Source organism: Colias eurytheme, chromosome 9 (genome assembly GCF_061535395.1).
Source record: "Colias eurytheme isolate Ceu_HAF_F1 chromosome 9, ilColEury1 Martin Lab GWU primary, whole genome shotgun sequence".
NCBI lineage: Eukaryota > Metazoa > Arthropoda > Insecta > Lepidoptera > Pieridae > Colias > Colias eurytheme.
In genome coordinates, this window is record NC_142988.1 from 8,608,914 (window position 1) to 8,629,166 (window position 20,253).

Sequence of the window (20,253 nt, forward strand, 5' to 3'; positions counted from 1 at the left end):
GCTGGGCGCGTGTTACAGTCAGTCACCTTGAGTATCTCGTCCGCCTCGTAGTACTCCTGCCACGTCATGCTCGGCAGCGGGTCGGGCTTGAGGAAGGTGGGCGGGTCGGTGCCGTTGTGCAGCGGCTGCGGCGTGCTGGGCGCGGACACGCTGGCGGTGCGCTTGCCACGCCCGCCGCCGCCCTCGCTGTTCGACGGCCGCTTCTTTATCAGCATCTTCTTCTGCCTGTCGATCTCCTCCTTCTCCGCGGTTATCTCCTCTTGCCGCCTGTTGGGGGTAACATCATTACAGTATAGCGAATACAACTTATATAGTCGATACAAATAAATAAGCTGACGATTGAATACTTGCTTTTGAGTTTTGATAGTTAAATGCTGGTTAGTGAGGGCTTTACATACAAATGATAAGCCTGTATGTCATTAGTTTCATACCAATTTGATCGCTTTGATAAATTATTGTTACTTTCAATTATGTCTTTACTTTGTTACTTCCAATTTTCAAGTTCCAATATATAATTAATCTTTGTTCAATAACATGATCATTAATCATTTATTAATTTAAATGAGGCAAAATATAAACAAATATACTCAATATCTATAAATCTTCAAAAGAAAACACTAAATTATGTGATAACAATATCTATATGTACACATAGTTCTATGCCTAGATAATAATATATTAAAAGAACTAATTACTGCCTGCCTGCTAATACTTATCTAAATGATGATTATTCCACATAGATTATGATGCCAATCAAATCATATCTACAATGTTGAATATCAAAACATGTTTAAACAAATAAATATTTTTTTCAGGACATATTTTCACACATGGCACAATCTGATCCCATACTAATTTTTTCGCTTGTATTATGGAAACCAAATGGCTGATTAACATACATATAGACACAGAGCAAAGATCAATGTTCATCAGACAAATATTTGCCCTGGATGGGAATAGAACCCACAACCTTTGGCTTCAGGCAGGGTCGCTACCAACTTAGCCAACTGATCAGTCAAATGAAGTTAGAAGTCAGAATGAAGTTAAACATTGCCTTAAAGCATACCTTGTTAGTTCTTGAAATGCATAACCATCAGTCCAATTCTCCTGGAAAGTAGCACCAACTCTCTGCGTCACAAATTGACCCAGCCTTAGTCTATTTTGCATACATCTCTGTCGAGCCTCCTTCTTTTCTATAGTACTCTTTTCATTTAAAAGCTTTTTTACAACGTCTATACATTTATTAATATGTGATTTATGTTGATCAATCGCCTGAAAAAAAAATTATATTAGACATAAATATCTTTGTACATTACATTTAAAAAATAACTTCCATTATTTCTGATAAAGAAAACATAGAACTGAAACTATAAGAATAAAAGAGCCAAGCTTAAGTAACAGTTGTTTGTCACATTAGTGTTGTTACACAATATCACATTAAACTCAACTGTTAGAAAGTTGTAAGACTCATGTATCACTTGATAATGAAATTAATTCTGTATTGAATATAAAATAAGTAGTTTCCTTATAGAAGGCAATACTAATCAATGATGAGAAGAATAAATTACCAAAAAAACTTATATTGTATTTGACGGATGCCGCCATTTTGTTTATAATAAGTTTTCATGTCGGTGCTTAGACTCACCTTACTCTGCGCTTGAACTTGATGCTTTAATTCTTCATTACTCCTTGTTAATTCTTCTATTCTATTATTTCTTAGCTCTAAGTCAGACGACGCTTGAGTTTCTAACTCTTGTATCCTCTGACAAGTTAATTCTGTCTGAACCTGGCAATAAATATATGAATATTACAAAAGTGAAACAGAAATTATGAAAATGTAGCAACATGATGAACAGGCACAAATAATCATGTACCTGCTTAACAGATGTATGAGGTCGCTGTTGCGAGGCGGAACGTAAAAAATCAGCCCCCGAAGGCAGTATTGAAGATGGTGACGGTGGGTACTGTGGTATGCAAAGGAAACATTTTTTATTAAGAGACAAATCCTCAAAATATTGTATTGAAAATAAATATTGACTAAAACTAAAATGTTCCTTTTTATAAATTAAAACATACATTCCAATTTCATCCTTCACATCTTTCCTTATCAAATCAAGTTCCAATTATATATTACCACATACCACAACCTAACTTTTATTTGATTCCGCAAAATAATAATTATTTATGATTGATAGTAAACAGAAATTTTTAAATAAAATAAGTGATGGATGATTGACAATAATCGGTAATGATATTTTTTCCTCTATAAAAGACCAAACTACATGACATAACACAGTCCACTTTTATAACACTCCTACATCAGATTATTATTCAAATCATAATTTACGCTAAGTTAAATTGTTCTAACTTTTGCTTTCTACATCAAGAAAACCCGTCATATGCATTTAAATCAATTTCAATTACATTTCAGTTATACATACTCTAAGTCTCCTATTAAATATGAACTGTTGTGTAAAACAACACCATAACGTCCATACATTATCTAAAATGAATAATGAGTATAATCACCATAGGATAATTAGCGCCTTGGGGTGATGGTGACTTTGCTCCGGTAAGCCGTACAGGACTGGACGATGGGTGTTTCGAGAAATATTCTCTAATGTTTTTGTCGGAAGAGTTATGCCTTTGCTTCCCTCCTCCCCCACCGCCACCACCGACGCCTTCTTCTCCTGAAATTAACATTAAATTAGATTAGATGAGTAAGAAATGACACAATGCTCAAGACTTCATAATAAAATAAATAAGTTTGAATCCCTTATTTTACTACTTAAATTGTCAGTCATCGGAATTTTGGGACCGCATAAATCATTAACTTTACTTAATGTAGATTGTAGAATTACTTATTGAGAATCTAGTTACAGTTTAATATGCCGTTGATTATAATTGCTTCTACACATACAATTCTGACTCTAATCATTTAAATCGAAAAGAATATTACTAAACAAGCATTTCATGCAATTTCAAGCATTCAATGGGTTGACTGCATGCAACAGAAATAATTATTTAGAAATTGTTTATATTCTTGAGATATAAACCTGATCATTTTCTTTGATAATTTTTGTCATATTAATATAATAATTGAAATTATTTAACCTATTCCAATTGTTCAAAATGAGAACCAAAGCGTAATACCAATTTCAATGAAAAGTTCCCTCAATAATAAAATGAACAGTAGTGAACAGAAAACATTGCATGAAAACATAATACTCTCAAATTAGTCAGTGCCATAACTATTATCTGTAACATGACCTCGTTTTTACGGTAAGTAAACAAATATCACCTTTTCGCTTTCTTTTCCTTTCAGGCATTGCTATAGTTGGGGTTGCCCCACTAGGTGGCACAAGTGCACTACCAGGTACTGCAGCCGAGCCTCGCATAGCAGCAGACTTCTCAGGAGTTAAAGCGTCCACTTCCTTATCACTGTGAGAAGACCCTGCAATTAATGGTTTGATGCTTTCAACATAATTTCAATTTCACACATCAATATCTTACCAAAAATATGATATTTGACTAATAACAAAAATATCCATGCATAACATAGAAAATATTGTTTATAACATAGCACTTCCATAAATACCATATTTCTATAAATACTGTGGTTGTGGTAGGTCTAACTTATAGCGTCATATGTCATAACATATTGTTTATACACATAAAGCATCTATGATGAATACAAAAGGCTGGAACTATATTGCTAATGATTTATTTATGTGCACTGCTTTATAAAACCAAACAATATTTTGCATATTGGCCATAAAATGAATTATAGTAATATAGTAAATATATAATTCACGCCATTAATGCAAAAATAATAAGATTATTATATGTACTTGATGCAGTTACCTTATGTACTCACTTTTGGAAATAGAGCTGAATTGACTAAATTGGTTAAAGTTAGACCCATTTTTATAGTCATGCATATCGTCACAAATAAATCTGTAGTCACAGAATTAACATGGCACTTTCATACTTCCATTCCGGCATCATTCACAGAGCGCCGTGACGTCAGAGTCCTTTTTCCATTTTCCATAAAAGTTCGGGTCCCATAAGTTTATATGGATAAGGTTAAAACTTTGACTTTAATACACTCTTTACGGTAAACACCCAACATCACTGACCACATGCACATCACAATATAAATGTTCATTTTCGTCACTAATTCACAGTTTACCTGTGCTCATATTGGAGTCCTGATTATGTACTGGCTGGCCCGTGTTGACAGTAGTTTGTGGTGCCATCTGAATTTGTGAGCCAGCTGACATCTGTAAAGAAAGATGGCGTCTTTACATATGATTCGCACAGTTTATTTATCGGTTAAACACGTGTTTACTTGTTAGCACATTTATTTATCACTACTCACTAGTTATAAATTACGCACTCTATTCATTTCTAACACTTTATAATAATTTTCACTTCGATACTCCGAATAACCTAACTCGTTTGACAAGTTGTAAACGCCAGCGGCTCGCGACAATCGGATACGCATCCGCGGGGAGTGGGTGTGGGGGGTGTTGTAGAATGGAGATCGTCACGAAGTTTGCTCCGAACGTAATAATAATAAGTCTGGTAAGGCGCCATTTTACAAGGATTAAGCAGTTCTAATCATTTTGGATTTGATAAATAGTTCAACTGTTGGGATAAAAGTTATCTAACTTTTACATTTATGTTGTATATTATTGAATGTGCACAGGTCAATAGCCCTCGATTACAATCAAGAATTTAGCACAAGATATTATGCATTTTTCCTGTAGGCCTTGGAAATCGATAAGTTTAGAACAATCAGTCGTTATTAATTTCAAAATATGTCTGATAATGAAAATAGACTATAATATGAATTGTAGGTATGGTTGTTGTGACCGATTATTCCCACAGCGAGGTACGGTGGCGACAGCGGGTGGCGGGCGGAGTGCCACCGACCTGCGGTGAACGAGTACGTGATATCGGCGCTCGTGCCCCACAACAAACTGCTTAGGCTTACTGGACGTGTTACGTAGGCGTCTGTGCGGCGATGTACTAACATAAACATACGTAGATAGGTATGTATGTACTAATGTTAACACATAATGTACCCGGTAGGTAGGAACAATTTATGTAGCATTGACTAGTGATATGCGAGTTGCTACCAAGTTGAGCAAAAGATAAGCTATTGTTCGAGCTTCATTTTCAAATGTTTAGTCATTTTATTCGCGAATTTACTGCAAGTTTCATGTTTATGAAAATATTGAACTACAGTCCTATATTTAAGAAAAGACAGATACATTGATAGGGAACGTCATTTTATCAGGTATTAAATAAAATGTGTTTGTTTAAATTTTACGATTTTTTTGATGATCCAACCACAAACTCGTAATAATAATTTTTCTCGTGAGTTGTGACTGCGAACTGAGCAGGTAACTGCGGGCTGCGGCATTCCTTTATAACGGCAATCCGGTTTTGCCAACAAAGACATTTTACAAAATTACAAACATCAGTCTAGTTGCTAAGTAGAAAACACTTAAAACCTTGGTTACCTGATTAAATATCTGAGGCATTTATAACTCACGATTTTATTACAAGATAAATACATATTTGCAAATTAGCGATTAATCAACTGATGCAAAACTTTATGTGTAGGTACGTGTTAGTTAAACGATAAATTACAGTTGTTGCTGTATTGTACTATCGTGATATTAAAATGAAATAGTCATTCTATAGATCTACAAATTACAATCTACACGCACGCCAATACTCGGTCGAAACCAAACCATTTCCCCTTATCAATTCAAGGCTAAAATGTTTAGTTTTAAGTATGCCCCTACTCCACGTACACACAGTGTAACTAAATCAGATTGTCGAATTTATTTCGCTTCAATAACGAAATGATAAGGAATAAATACCTACATCGCGTCAAATTGGCATTCGTCAAATTGGCATATCGACTCCATTTTCAAGTGAGATAAATATTAATATTTCTTTATTCATTCAATTACAGCGATCGGTGACTTACAGTATAAAATTAATTAAATGTGTGCATGAATCGAACAATGATTTGCGGCGCAGAAGTTATTGTGACTATTTTTAGTTCAACTAGCATCAGGCAAATGGAAAGTTAGCGAGCTGGCAACTAGCATATAGCGTAAGCACATAATATTCATGTATGTTATTATGTAGGATTTTCGTATCGATATTTAAATACGACTCACCGGCGTGCCGTAGCATGATAAAGTATCTTTGTTACGAGTTTAGATAAGCGAAAAACATGTATATATAAAATGTATAACTTATATGAATATTATCATTAGTAAACTTCATATAAAAATGTCACTTCCCTTAGCATTGGATGTGCTTGTAATTGAGAGTAATTTAAAATTGCAGTATTATTGCTTATTTGCGATAGAATTTATATAATTTATAACGATAGTATAAGTAATTTTAATTACGAAATAAGAAACGGGTTTAAAAGTAAAAAATGTAAACAAGTATAAGAATTCGAAAGACAGTTTTTACTTTTAGTATATAGCATGTGTATAGTATATTATGTAGTATGTATTGGAATTTAAATTATAGATCGTTATATTTGTTTATCATTATCATCCAAATCTAAAACTGAAAATATACAATTTATACGCTCCAGCTCCATGAGTAACATAATACGTGGTGTGCACCGTGCACCTACAGCGAGTTTTGAGTTGCGACGTAGGTACGCTGAAGACAATCAATACTCAGTCACATCTTTGTCCCGCATTCATTGTAGAAGCGCAGTTCTGCGGACCCCAAAATCCCCTCTTCCGGTGCGGTATAGAGCCGCGTGCTGTTTAACCCAATTTTCTAGTGCGAGGGGTGTGAAGGGTGTCGGGGGAGGGCAGAGCTCAGCGCAACTTCACCCGCAAGTGTGCAATGCCAACGAGGCGCTACGAGATTCGAACCCGAGCCTGCAATATTGATTATTTCTAGTGCCTGTCCGTCTCCTTTCGTAACTCGCCTCTTGTTTTATATACAATTCGGATCGCATTTTAATATTCCAACTACGCAGAATATGGTACTTATGGTATTTAGTTCAATCACAAACTTAGTCAATCTGTAGACTGTAACCATACCGGGTGATAAATTGATAATAATGAAATATAGAGTCGGATTATAATTAATTATCTTCTGGTAAACATGGGAATTAACTTCAGAATTTAGTTAACAGGAACTGGTGAAAGTTCACTTCACATCCTATAACTATCCAACTTCTTTTGTTAATTTTCAATCACAATTATTATAATACATAGGTACTTGCATAATATTTGATGTATTAAAAAAATTGTCTTTACTTCAAGAAATATATTTTTATCATCGGTTTTTAATTTTTAATTTTTATGTAACGTGTGACATTTAGAGTATCTTTCCATTTATCGATAATATTTTCAACTAAGGGCTGATTTTTCAATCCTTGGTTAAAACTTATTCATTGAATAACGTATTAAACTACCATTTGAAAAATATATTCTTATTGTCCGTATTTGACAGTTTACAGGTGACATTTTAAAATGTTCGTGTAATACTTTATTGGACGGATAAATTTTAACCAAGAATTGAAAAATCGGCGCTAAAGATGTTGAGTTGACATTTTTCTTGATCATTTTTAACCTTTCAAGTAGGTATCTAGTATCTACTATCTAGGTACTATCTAGTAAGAAATTCTTTAAGACAATCCCAGTTAGTTGCAGATAACATTATTACGCATATCTCACGTGATTACGTTATCAATAGATATTTAATACTGAACGGCTGGCTAATGTACGTCAATGTTATATTATATTTCGTAAACATTTACAAAAGTTGGATCTACAAAACCGTGATACCTATTACAACGGTACAAGTGTATTATAGCCGAGCATGCGCCACGAATCCATTCACAACAAAATATGATGTGCCGCTTCAAGGAAAACTGGTCGTTTCAACGCTCTATTTATTACTGTGTAAAAAAAGCAAAGCGAGATCGTATTCTTTACCATTTAAATTATAGCACTCATGTGAATTTCGTTTATTATTAAATGTAATCGTAACGCTAAGATGTAATAAAAGTAGGAAAGAGCAGTCGTAAAGGCGTCGCGATGTGATGATGGGATCGAAGCGCAGTGGGTCAGCCGAGGCAGTACGGGCGGACCTTGCAATGTCGCGGCGTGACGCGCGCTCAGCTGACGCATGACAGGCCGACCGGCGCCCGCCGCCGCAGCCGCCGTCCCTACCTCGCGTTCATTGCCTCCGCGGCGGCGGGCGCGCGAACACGTCCTAGTATTGCGCACGTATACGACGACATGTGTTTTGGGAAAAATAACGTAAACAATATCAGAATATCATTACAATAGCGACGATGCAGCGATCATTAAGAATATGAATAAATTATGTGCAATTACAGTGAATGTATCTACCCGATTTCAGTGAGTGCGTCTCGCGTACATCAAATGCTGGAGTGCGGTGACGATCGGTGCGAAAGGTCGGATTGTGTAAAAATAACTGCGGAACCGAACGGCTAAGCAACCAGTGGAATGAGTTTTGTCGGCACATTGTAGCTGAGGCGGGGCGAGGCCGAATGCGCCATATTATAATTTCCCTTCGCGTTGAATGTGCAAACCGTCTGACTAAACTGTGCGCTGTGCCTATATCTCTTTCCCTCTTTACAGCTTATTAGACGTGTCTGTTGTGCAAAACAAGGCCCCGCGATCCGTTCAACATGTCCTAAAATTAGATATATACCTACATGTACACCAATCGTTTTGTGCACGGTATTTTCTTGTTGCCTAGCTATTCATTCTTATTCACTTTGATTTGATTTTTTATACTAGTAACAGTCAAGATGTGTAAATTTGCATAGATTATATATTTTTAATTCTTATTCAATTTTAATTAGGTAGGTACTATGTTGTAGTTTATAAACTCATAATGATGATAAATGATAATAATAAATAAACACTATACAAATTATTTTATTGGTACAGTGCTGTCTATACATAATATGTGTAATCGTATTGGCGGCGAGATTGTATTTAGTTAGAATTCATATAGAAATAAAATAGGTGATAAATAACGAGTTGCGGGGCCAGAGAGTGCGGCGCGACAGTGTCGCTGACCCCTTCGCTAGATCGCAAGCCGCTTGCTAGTACCAGCCGAGGTCGTCCGCACCGGCTCCCATACAAATTATACTTTAAAGTTAAACCATAATCAAAAACCATTATCTACATGAGTATACATATAAAAGTTCAAGTTTAACAACATAACAAAAACGAACCATAAAGTGCATATTTATGGATGAGGTAATCTTAGCAACACAAATTATGTAGGTACCTACATACCTATTAGCAAAAAATTATCATATTCTTAATTATTGTACTTAATAATAACAATAAATTCTTTATTTAAGAGTAACAAAGACCCATTTCAAACACAATATACCTACACACAATAATATCCATATAAAATTGACATGTCACTGATAAATAATAATCAATGAAACATACATAAAATCACGGGAAGAAAAATTAATGTAAACATTATAGACCGGGAGATACTGACACATAATTTCGAGTCATTTGTAACAAGGATGGCGGTTCTACAGGGGTCTTAGTACGCAATGACAAAAAGAAAAATGATGGTGTGAACGCTGGTACCGGTGGCTTAGTCGCGTGGGCGTTTGTCGAACTCGTCGGAAAAATAGCGAAAGTCAAACGATTTGTAACACAAAAATTTTAGAATTTACCGATAGCCCATAAAAAAGTAGTAGGCGGTAGTGTCATGCCATACTTTTCCGGTGTGACTTACAGCCCGCCATACCGATGCGAATGTGTTGATTTAAATAAAACAATCATTCAACCATTTGTACCAGGCTAACTTTTGCACAGGTAACTATCGTCGTGCAGCCATTTACGAAAATCGCCATGCCATACTTTTCGGACGATTCCAAGTGGTCGCCATACCACCGAAAATCTGCAAAAAATTTTTATTTCGCTAAACTTTTTGTACCAGTATTGCATTTGGATTTTTGGAGAGTATTTGATAAGATGTGACCATTATTATATTTGCCATACTTCTAGTAGGGGGAAAAAGTGCTGTCATACTTGAAAACTTAATTTATTATTAATTTATATAAGTGAAGATTTCCAACACATAGATCTTTGAAATTTTGTATTTATATTTGTTGATCCTCAAACTTACAGGAAAAATAAGTGCCATACTGTTACAAATCGTTTGACTTTCGCTATTTTCCGTCGAGTTCGACTAACGCCCACGCGACTAAGCCGCCGGTACCAGCGTTCACGCCATCGTTTTTCTTTTTGTCATTGCGTACTAAGACCCCTGTAGAACCGCCATCCTGTTACAAATGACTCGAAATTTTGTGTCAGTATCTCCCGGTCTATTATTTATGTAAGTTGTAATAAGAATCAAAATCATTTCATGTGTTTTATTCGTTTTAAAAATCAATACTTAGTCGGCGTAAGAACCTAATTGATATCAAGGTGACCGACGATGCGGCGCCGAGCTGTAAACGTTGAACTATACCTACTCAACATTTATGTATTATTAGAGAACGTCATCACTCGCCGATTGTATTTACAATAGCTAGGTCGCTATCTACGATCGTTAAAAATATTTCCGTAACACCTACTTATCGACGATGAAGTGTCAATATATGCTAACTACAAAAACTACATTTTTCAGTAGAAGAAAAAAACGTTTTATTTCTTTTTCGTTACTGTTTTTAATTATTATTTTAGCTTACGTTCATTATCAAAGGATATTAGATATCATGGAATCATTTATTAAATGTAACTTCACAGCTTTTTAAAAAAACATGGAGATATTAGATATTGCTTGTAATTGTATTTAAACAGGAAGCCGTATTTTTTAGATACAATTTATTGCCAATATACTTAGAACAAATTGTTCTTAAGATTACAACATTTTTTTTATTTTAATATTAGGTTTTTGTATCAATACTATAGTAAAATGTTGATTTAAAATCCTATCACTACACGTGATTATGCTCGAAGATAGTGATTTGAATATGAAACATTATTTCAATTTGTTCAACTTCATATGGACGAGATTTTCTTGCTGCTTTGGTTATAGTGGCATAATCACTTGGAACGTAAATTTCTTTGTTCTTAAGTTGGCGTTCAAGTCAAGAAATATAAGATTCAGCTACGTGAACACACGTCAGAGCACAACAGCGTCGAAAATTTACTCATCTTCACGGACGGGTCCAAGACTGAAAATGGCACGGGTGCTAGGGTCTTCTCTGAGTAATACAGTGTCTGACCCCTTAATACAGTCTTTCAGGCTGAATGCCTAGGACTTCTTCTTGCAGCTTCAGCCATAATCAAAAGGAACGTAACAACTTTTCGATTCGGATCCTATCGGATAGCAAAGCAGCACTCATGGAAATCAAAAGCCATGAAATCACTGCAGGCTTAATTCTAGAGTGTCACCTATCCCTAACTAGGGTATGTGATCTGGGAAATTCCCTAGTACTACAATGAATAAAAGGACACAGAAACTCACGAGGAAACGATGCTGCTGACATATTAGCCAGAAGGACATCTGAAACACCGGTCATGGGACCTTTTCCCATTATACCGCTACCTGCAAGCTGAATCCGTCGGATGATTACCCAGCTCACTAGCACTGCACAAAAAGCAGAATGTTCAAGCAGATCTGACTGCAAGCATGCCAGAGAAGCCCTACCAAACATTGACTCTAGACTTGCACGTCAGATTCTCAACCTACGCAGAGTGCAACTACGTGTAATAACAGGGACCCTCACAGGGCACGGCCCCTTCAACAAACATCTCTTTAATTTAGGGATCACAGACAGTCCGCTATGCAGAGCATGCATGGCGTCCGAGGAAAAGGCAGCCCACGTCATCATGGAATGTACGGGGGTTGTGGAGTACAGGGCAAGACACCTGAGGTCTCCCGGGTCCCTCCCTGAAGCCTTCGGCAGCCCTTCCAAGCTGCTTGGCTTTATATGCTCGGGTGGTTTCAGTTTTAGCTGGTTTCCCCCACCTCCCTCTCTCACGCAAAATAGGCGCTTGACCTCGAGTTGCGGAGAAATGCCCGTATATTATTATAAGTTGGCGTTCAATGGTGCTATGAACTGAATCGCATTCCATTTGCGTGTGACCGGGTTCTAAAAACTTTTGAGTTATGGTAATATTATACTTTTAACTAAAATATAATAGTGCGTTCGACATAACTGCGTTGCGATTTTGGTAAGTGCATCCGTCAGAAAATATAATAATAGGCAGCTGTTGGCTAACACAATGCTTTTCCAGGTAATTAATTACAAACGAAACAAAAGTGCTAGACGTCAGGTCAGCAGCTGTTTCGTCAAACCAGTAACATGTACAATGCTTAGTAATTTAATTGACTCTACGAACAATTTGTTCTTATCTTTACGCGCATAATGTGATGGTAGTTTTGGAAAAGCATCAAAAAACTCATCAAGAATGGCAATTTTTCTATGGTTTGTTGAGTTTGATGGAGAAGCACGTGTTAGGATACTTTCTTCTTGGTTTGAAAGCATGCCAAACTCACCACTTTTAACCCAGGAATAAACTGTAAATGAGCCCAAGGAAAGCGTGAAACATAGAGCGGACGCGTCAGGGTGTAGTTAGAATATATTGCCTGCAAAAATGACGCAACTTTTCTTATAAGGTATTGCTACACTTTAATATTTGCTCAAATTGACTGTTTACAGAGAAATGACCTTTATGGGCCTATGTATTACTCTATTTTAAGTACGAAAATGCAATAAAACGAAAATCGCTAAAATGTTAGTTAGGAGGTATTGATACTTCATCGTCGTTATGTACTTTGTATGTAGAGCACATGAACGAACGAAAAATAACTCACCGCTTTGAACTCGGACACACGCTGGCTTTCTACCAGTATCGCCCCTGCGTTCACCTGCAAAGACGCGATCAAGGCGCTCAATGTCAAATCCCTTTGAAAAGGGTATTAAAAACAATAGAATTGGAATAATAATTACTATTATTAACTTCACATTACTAGCTAAATAATAAGTTTATCATGTTATCGTATAAGTTCTGTGTTCATATACTTATCTACCATAAAAGGAAGATATAATAAAAAGTTACGTATGTAATTTGATGCTCTGATTCCGTTTAGTCGGCAAAGTGCTCCAATCTGTTCGTAAGGGAGGTTGATAAGGCAAAGACACCAACGTACATTTACCGGCAAACTATTTGTGTCCGTCCGCCATCTTGTTAACTGACGAAATAATATATAGTTTCACATACCTACGCGCTAATAATAACATATCAATCTTGAAATAAGATACGTAGATTACGTTCACTGAATTTCTAACTGTGCGAGGGGATTTTTTTTATACTCAGTTACTTAGTGAAATGTCACGTCGACGTCTATAGAAAAGGAACGATCAATGAAGTACCTATCTTATTTGAATAAGTTTCTAAATTCAAACGTATAGAAGCAATGCTCTGGCGCGATAAAACGACGCGTCAATAGGGCAGAAGAGGGGCTTGAGGTACGACGGGGGCAGGGTAGACGAACGGAGGCGAGCCACATAATGGAATTACATATCCTACCACATCACTTGGCTGAGATCACTATATACATATTCGAGTATATACACACAATGAACGTTAATTTATAAGCATGCGACACGGCAGAGAAAGAGGCGATAAGACTGGTTATGTTATGCCAGAAAGCTGAAATATTCAAATTGTTGATTGCACAGATTATGTTTTAACAATGAATTAAACAAATATGTTGAAATTAACATTCATTAGAATATATATTCACACAATTTTACACTATACATCGTACAATATTTTCAGTTTTCACAGTATTTTTATTTTATTATATGTGTTAAAAGGAAAAATGGAGGCGGATTCGTATGTAATACAAGAAATCTAGTCTATTTTAACCTGTCCTGAATAAAAATGATATTATATCAAGCTAAATAATTGATAGATTATCGTCCATATTTAAACCAAACAATTAGCACACAAACGCGAATACTTGCTTTTCCATTGTGTGTGAACAGTCGCGATGCGCCGCCATTTTCTTTTGTACACGTAAGTGTGAGCTTGTTTTGCGGTGACGTAGCTCAATGATACATAGCAACGTCTCCACGATACCGATAAACCGAACCGACCAACACAGGAAATATCGAGAGAACAAAAGAATCAATTGTAAAAAATCAACACGTTAACAAACGCCAGCTATTATATCTAAACTACTTCGTGTTGTAATAAACCCAAACACAAATCTATTTTAAATGCAATTTCCTTTGCTGTGATTGTTGAATATTTACGACAACTCTAAGTTTGCAATTATGTGTCTTAACTCTAAACTTAACCACTTTTTCATATTAATTGTATTAATTAAATTAATTATTATACAATTATCATGACATATTATAATTGTGCGATTACGATTAAGAATAATAAACGTAAAATTTACTGTTACACAGAACAATGTTCGATGACAAGAGGTGTAAGAAGGTCGAGGTAACGATATTTTTAGGCTGCAAATGATACATCGTTTTCGAATTCAAGGTTAACCTAACCTTATGGCTGTATTTTTTATACTAGACAGGTTTTTATCATAATATGTTTAGCAACTGAACATTAAAATGGATTTAATAAAGGGGTAAAAGGCTGACCTTGGCGCCTAGAAAGCGAGCCTCCAGCAGCTCCTGCTTGCGAGGATCCAGCGCCGCCTGGAAGTGCTCCATCTTGACGCCAGCGCCTGTCATGCAAACATACCGTTACAGAACTCAGTTTTAATTGCCTAACTTTATGCTAGCCCTATCGCAAATCAAATATGGATCCTGTTGTCGAGCCAAATCTTTAATAATAACGGAGATTTATTATTGACCTTCTACAAAAACTTGATCAGTTTGCTCTATTTTTTTATTTAAATAAATTCAGTGTAATAGCTAGATATGTCTTTACTCTTTACCAGAAAAAATAATATGTCATAATTATGCAATACAAGACTTATGCTTTTAAATACCTTATTCATCACATTTGATGGGATCAATAATAATTATAGAAACTTATCACAACGTAATACATTTTATAACTAAATAATATTTAAGTGCATTGTTTCTAATAATAAATTATTGAAATGAACTTTTAATGTGTCTTCGCTCTACAACAAATTAATTGAGGTCATGTCAACTCGAGCGTGCCTATTACATATTTTTATTTTAATCTTGCTTAATTAAAATACAATAAGATAACAATATCACATTGATAATATCATAATTCACTTCTTTATTTAAATTTCCAATGAAAACTCTTTGATCGGATGAATTAAGGATTATATATATATATATATATATATATATATATACTTTTTTATTGAAAACTATTTGTTCTGTGTAAAGTACAGATTAATAAATTATTCAGCTAAATTTCGTCAACAAAAAAATATATTCAATCTGAAGAAAAATTTACATAACTGAAACTTTTGAACTTATGCTGTATTCCCCACTAGATCTACTGAACTGATTTTGAATATTTTTTACCATTAGAAAGCTTAAATCGTAGGAAAGTCAAAATTTTACATTGAACATATTTTTACACGCTTTATATTAGCTTCACCTGTATGTTTGTTTGTTTGTAACCGACTTCTTTGGGCGCGATTTTGACCCACTTTAAACGGCCAGATTTCGTTCAAACTTTGTAGATTTATTGAGGACCGATGACAATACACTAATTTGATAAAATTTTCTATTTTTTAGTTCGGTTTTCTATAAAAAGCGTGTTTTTTAGTTTTTTTAAACTATTATTATTTAAAGAATACTTCTTGGGGCGCTATCTACAATCGATATGGAAGCCAAAAATCTAGTTTTATAATTTTTGTCGGTTTGTATGTATTTCAGGGCTAAATTCAAAAAGTACTGCATGGATTTACTTCAAATTAGGTACAATGATAGCTTGAGACCTGAGAATGGCATGGGATAGGTTTTACCCCGGAAATCGTATGGAAACGGGAATTGTACGGGTTATTCTTCGACTACGCGGGCGGAGCCGCTGGCGGAAAGCTCGTAGATAATAAATGAAGTTGTTCAAGTTAACTGACCAATATCTTAGAGCCTACAAAAAATGCTAGAAGTCAATCTAAGGGAAAAGGGGCGATTGTTTCATCTCCCACAAAATAATAATAATCCGAGTCCAAAGTAACTTAAACCTAAGCATTTACTAAGTACCTTACATGATATTTTAATTTAAATTATACATGCACAGGTTTTTTAGGTTCCCTATAATAAGCGTAGTATGTTATGTACTTACATTTTGGGATTAACCAGTAATTATCATGATTTTAAGTAGAATAATAATATGACTTAAATGATTTATTTTTGTATAATAGGCTCAATGGAACTTATTTAAAATAAAATGATCTATTTTATCACAACAACAATTGAAAACATTAATAATTTAATGTTGAATTTAATGAATAAAGCGGAATATTATTTTTGTAATGAATAAGAATTATTGTGAAATAATACTTTATAATTACAGTTTTCTTGTATTATTTGTCTCCGACGTTCACGACTCAAAAGATTGAACATACATTTATATATTTTAGAATTTATCACAGTATGTAGAAACAGATTAAATCTTCTTATATATAAAAATATGTTGGTAAGCGCATAACTCGAGAACGGCTGAACCGATTTCGATAATTCTTTTTTTATTATATTCCTTGAAGTACGAGGATGGTTCTTATGTAGAGAAAACGTAAACTTATGTAGAGAAAGCGGTCCGCCCCGGCTTCGCCCGTGGTACATCCACGGGCGAAGCCGGGGCGGACCGCTAGTGTAAATATATAAATAAAATAAAATGTACTTTCATCTACGTCATAAAATATTAAATTAGTCATTCAACTATTTGACATTAAATTCCTTTCGATAGGTACTTTTGAAGATTTATGATTTTATGATAATAAAAATAATATATTTAATACGTTATTTTACATAATTAGAAATACTTAATTACTTCAAGTTCAAGTTATTTATTAGTTTATTAATTGAATTTTTAACTACATAGGTATTTGTTTGCATGATCAGACAATTATCAATAAGTACATATACATGTGTAGTTCAGAAAGTTGTCCTTAGTAGAGGACTAATTTCAAGATTTGAACGAAACATCAATATTTGACGAAAAGAATTACCAACGTTACGAGGTGAGGTGTGCGGGGTTTTTGGCGCAGTATCTGGAGCAGACAGACGAGTTGAGAGAAGTTAGGTGCGGTTATTTATATAGGTTGGTATATAGATATGTATATATGTTCAATGTACATATTGATCGCCACCCCAGGCCACTCGCCACTATGATCTCACCTCCATCCTCTGTATCCCCCTGCCCCCTTACACCTCCGTAGCGTATTCCGAGGCCTACAATGATCCGACTATCATTGCCGAATCTCATCTACTTACTTGATGCGATTTTTTTTATAAATTTTAAAAGGTATTGTCGAATTTTGCATATAGAGTCTCGGGTATAGAGATATTTTATTTTTATTTACAATATATTTCAACACGTGGTTCCTATATTTAAAACGAAAACGAATTATTACAACAACTAATTACCTAATAAATTTAAAAAAAACATATCCCATTTCCGCGGTCCGGTTGCTATGCAGTTTTCATTGGCATCATTGATGACATTTAAATTTTATACTCTAGTTATCATTATATATATATGTATATAACTAGCTTTCCGCCCGCGGCTTCGCCCGCGTTTTCAAAGAAAAACCCGTTCCCGTAGGATTTCCGGGATAAAACCTATCCTATGTCCTTTCTCGGGTATCAAAATATCTCTATACCAAATTTCATGCAAATTGGTTCAGTAGTTAAGGCGTGATTGAGTAACAGACAGACAGACAGAGTTACTTTCGCATTTATAATATTAGTATGGATTATATAATTAAATATATTTGATTTGCAAATGAATACCTACAGTATTTAAACAATAATATTTAAAGTGATTCTAATTATTCGTATAATATATTATGCCTATTAAAAACAGGGCGATAACAGCTAATACGTGCTAATACAGACCGAAAAAAGGAGGTGGAAGGGGGGAGGTAACGACGTGGCAGCTCAACTATACAATAGGCAATAGCACATATTGAATGACAGAGAAACGTGTATTTTATAGAATATTACGTAATACATTGATTGCTATATACTTTTTTTCAAATACATGTAACCTATATTATTAGGTAAAAGAGCTAGAAAAAAAAAAGTTATACAATTTAAATTGTATCGGTAATTTCAAAACCGATACTGTAGAATAATGCAAATAATGCAACAGGGTATCATATCGCTATAAAATTACCGAAACAGCTGATCATCGAAACGCACCTGTATCTACAAAAAGTATCGTGTAAAGTTTATTTACGTATCCTATCGAATGAAAAAACTGACATTTCTGTCATATTTACCTTACATTTATAAAAGCTAATTAGTTCTTGAACCGTCTTCTTATCTTATAAAAACGTGATATGTATGTATGTAGCGATGTTCTCCACATTATACAGCTAACAAGCGTCATATAATTGATTCAAGGTCAATCTTAGTTTATAGAAAATTACAGCATTATAAAATATTGAAAAGAATGTTTACATCATACTACTGTAAATAAAAATGTTTCCCGTCTTCAACAGGTAAATAAAATGAATGCTTTAGATAAATCCTACGAAGCTTGACTATACTAATTCAATGAAGAGTAAAAGTTACGGTCGTAAGTGAAACTCATATGTATAATGATAATATGACAAGTTTGACAGCTCTTAACAGTATCGAGAGCTGTCATTGCAGACACCCACCCTTGCAGCGAGAGTTGCGGCGGCCGCGCTCGTTCGGACGATCGCTCATCGCAAACGACTCTTTGAAATGCATCTTCCAACACCACTCCTGTCCCCATCCACAGTCACGTGTATAATCCACACACCCGATAGGTACACAATCCTCACACTTGTCACTGACACATGAAACACAACTTTCCTATTAGTTATTATTATCGTTATCTACTATAAGCGGTAGCGTAGCGCTCATAATTTGATTTCCACCGAACGTGACGCATTTTCGTTTTCGATCAACTGACAGAGATGACCTAACAAAACAAACGTTTCATTAGCCGCGAACCGATCGCGACGGGACAGTAGGCTGCGGGCGTGGACTAACGTACGATGCGAACGGCCGCCACCGCCGCCTCCACCGCGAGACCGGACTTCACGTCTCGGGGCGAGGATGCGGGAATCGGCTTCGGCGCAATACCCGTCACGAAAATAATAGGAACAGCGAGTGCACCTCAGAAGCGCGACGCGACGCGGTCGGTGTGAGCGAGACGCGGATAAACACCAGACTGTTTACTTACGGTGTTCAAGTGCGGGGCGCCCAAGCGGGGCGAGGGGCGATCGCCTGCAATCCGCGCGCTGCAATTACTTGCCTGTACTCCACAATTTCATCCTAACGCGCTCTACATATGTATATAATAAGTACTGAACATCACAATGCCCGACTAAAATGAAAGGCAAACGAGAGCAGATTATTCATTAGCATATTTTGCAATATTTACTGAATACCTACTCGTAAACACTATGATAACGGGTTGAGAAAGTGAATTCTGTCAAACAGATTTATATCGATCGTGAGCTATGTACTATTTTGTGGAGGCTTAGTGAGATCGGTTATAAAAAGATGTTTGCGAATGAATTGTGTAAATGGTAGCATACAAAGAAGTTGGACAATCAATCGGCGAGTCGTGCATCGAGCGGTGGTGACTGCATTCCGACGTCCCTTCCTCGCCCGCGAGGCCTCACCCCTCGTCCTTCCGGCGATGGCCACGTGACGCGACGATTAGCAGTCGAGTGTGCCACCGTGACCAAAATAGAGCGCACGCATGCTATCTTAAATCTTGTTCACCTTTTAAATGCTCAACCTATTACACTTTCCAAACTTTTAGTTCTGTGTACGTCTAACGCTCTATGAATTCTGTATTGCAGTCGAAACAATCTGTAATCCATACTCAATATTATAAATGTATTATGATCTGATAAATTGAATGTCGCGTGTCAACGATAATGATGAAAATAGTAAATTCCAGAATGTTATTCACCATCTAGTAATTAATTTAGTAGATGGTATAAATTTCAACCAGAATAGTCATATAAAAAGACGAAATCGTCCAACCTAAGCAATAG

General features: G+C 35.6%; 1 protein-coding gene across 1 annotated transcript in view; it reads right to left on the reverse strand.

Annotated features, from left to right (window-relative positions):
• The window catches only part of LOC149905977 (serine/threonine-protein kinase tousled-like 2), a 30,841-nt gene extending 11,424 nt beyond the window's left edge, over positions 1-19,417 (reverse strand). Inside the window, exons 1-10 of the mRNA XM_090105883.1 lie at positions 18,877-19,417; positions 14,696-14,781; positions 12,898-12,951; positions 4,193-4,283; positions 3,302-3,454; positions 2,530-2,690; positions 1,875-1,964; positions 1,646-1,786; positions 1,067-1,272; positions 27-267 (exon numbers count right to left, since the gene is read on the reverse strand). Of these exons, the coding sequence (XP_089962009.1) occupies positions 27-267; positions 1,067-1,272; positions 1,646-1,786; positions 1,875-1,964; positions 2,530-2,690; positions 3,302-3,454; positions 4,193-4,283; positions 12,898-12,951; positions 14,696-14,781; positions 18,877-18,949 (1,296 nt within the window). The 5' untranslated portion in view covers positions 18,950-19,417. The remainder of the gene's footprint in view (positions 1-26; positions 268-1,066; positions 1,273-1,645; positions 1,787-1,874; positions 1,965-2,529; positions 2,691-3,301; positions 3,455-4,192; positions 4,284-12,897; positions 12,952-14,695; positions 14,782-18,876) is intronic.
• Between the last annotated feature and the right edge of the window lie 836 nt (positions 19,418-20,253).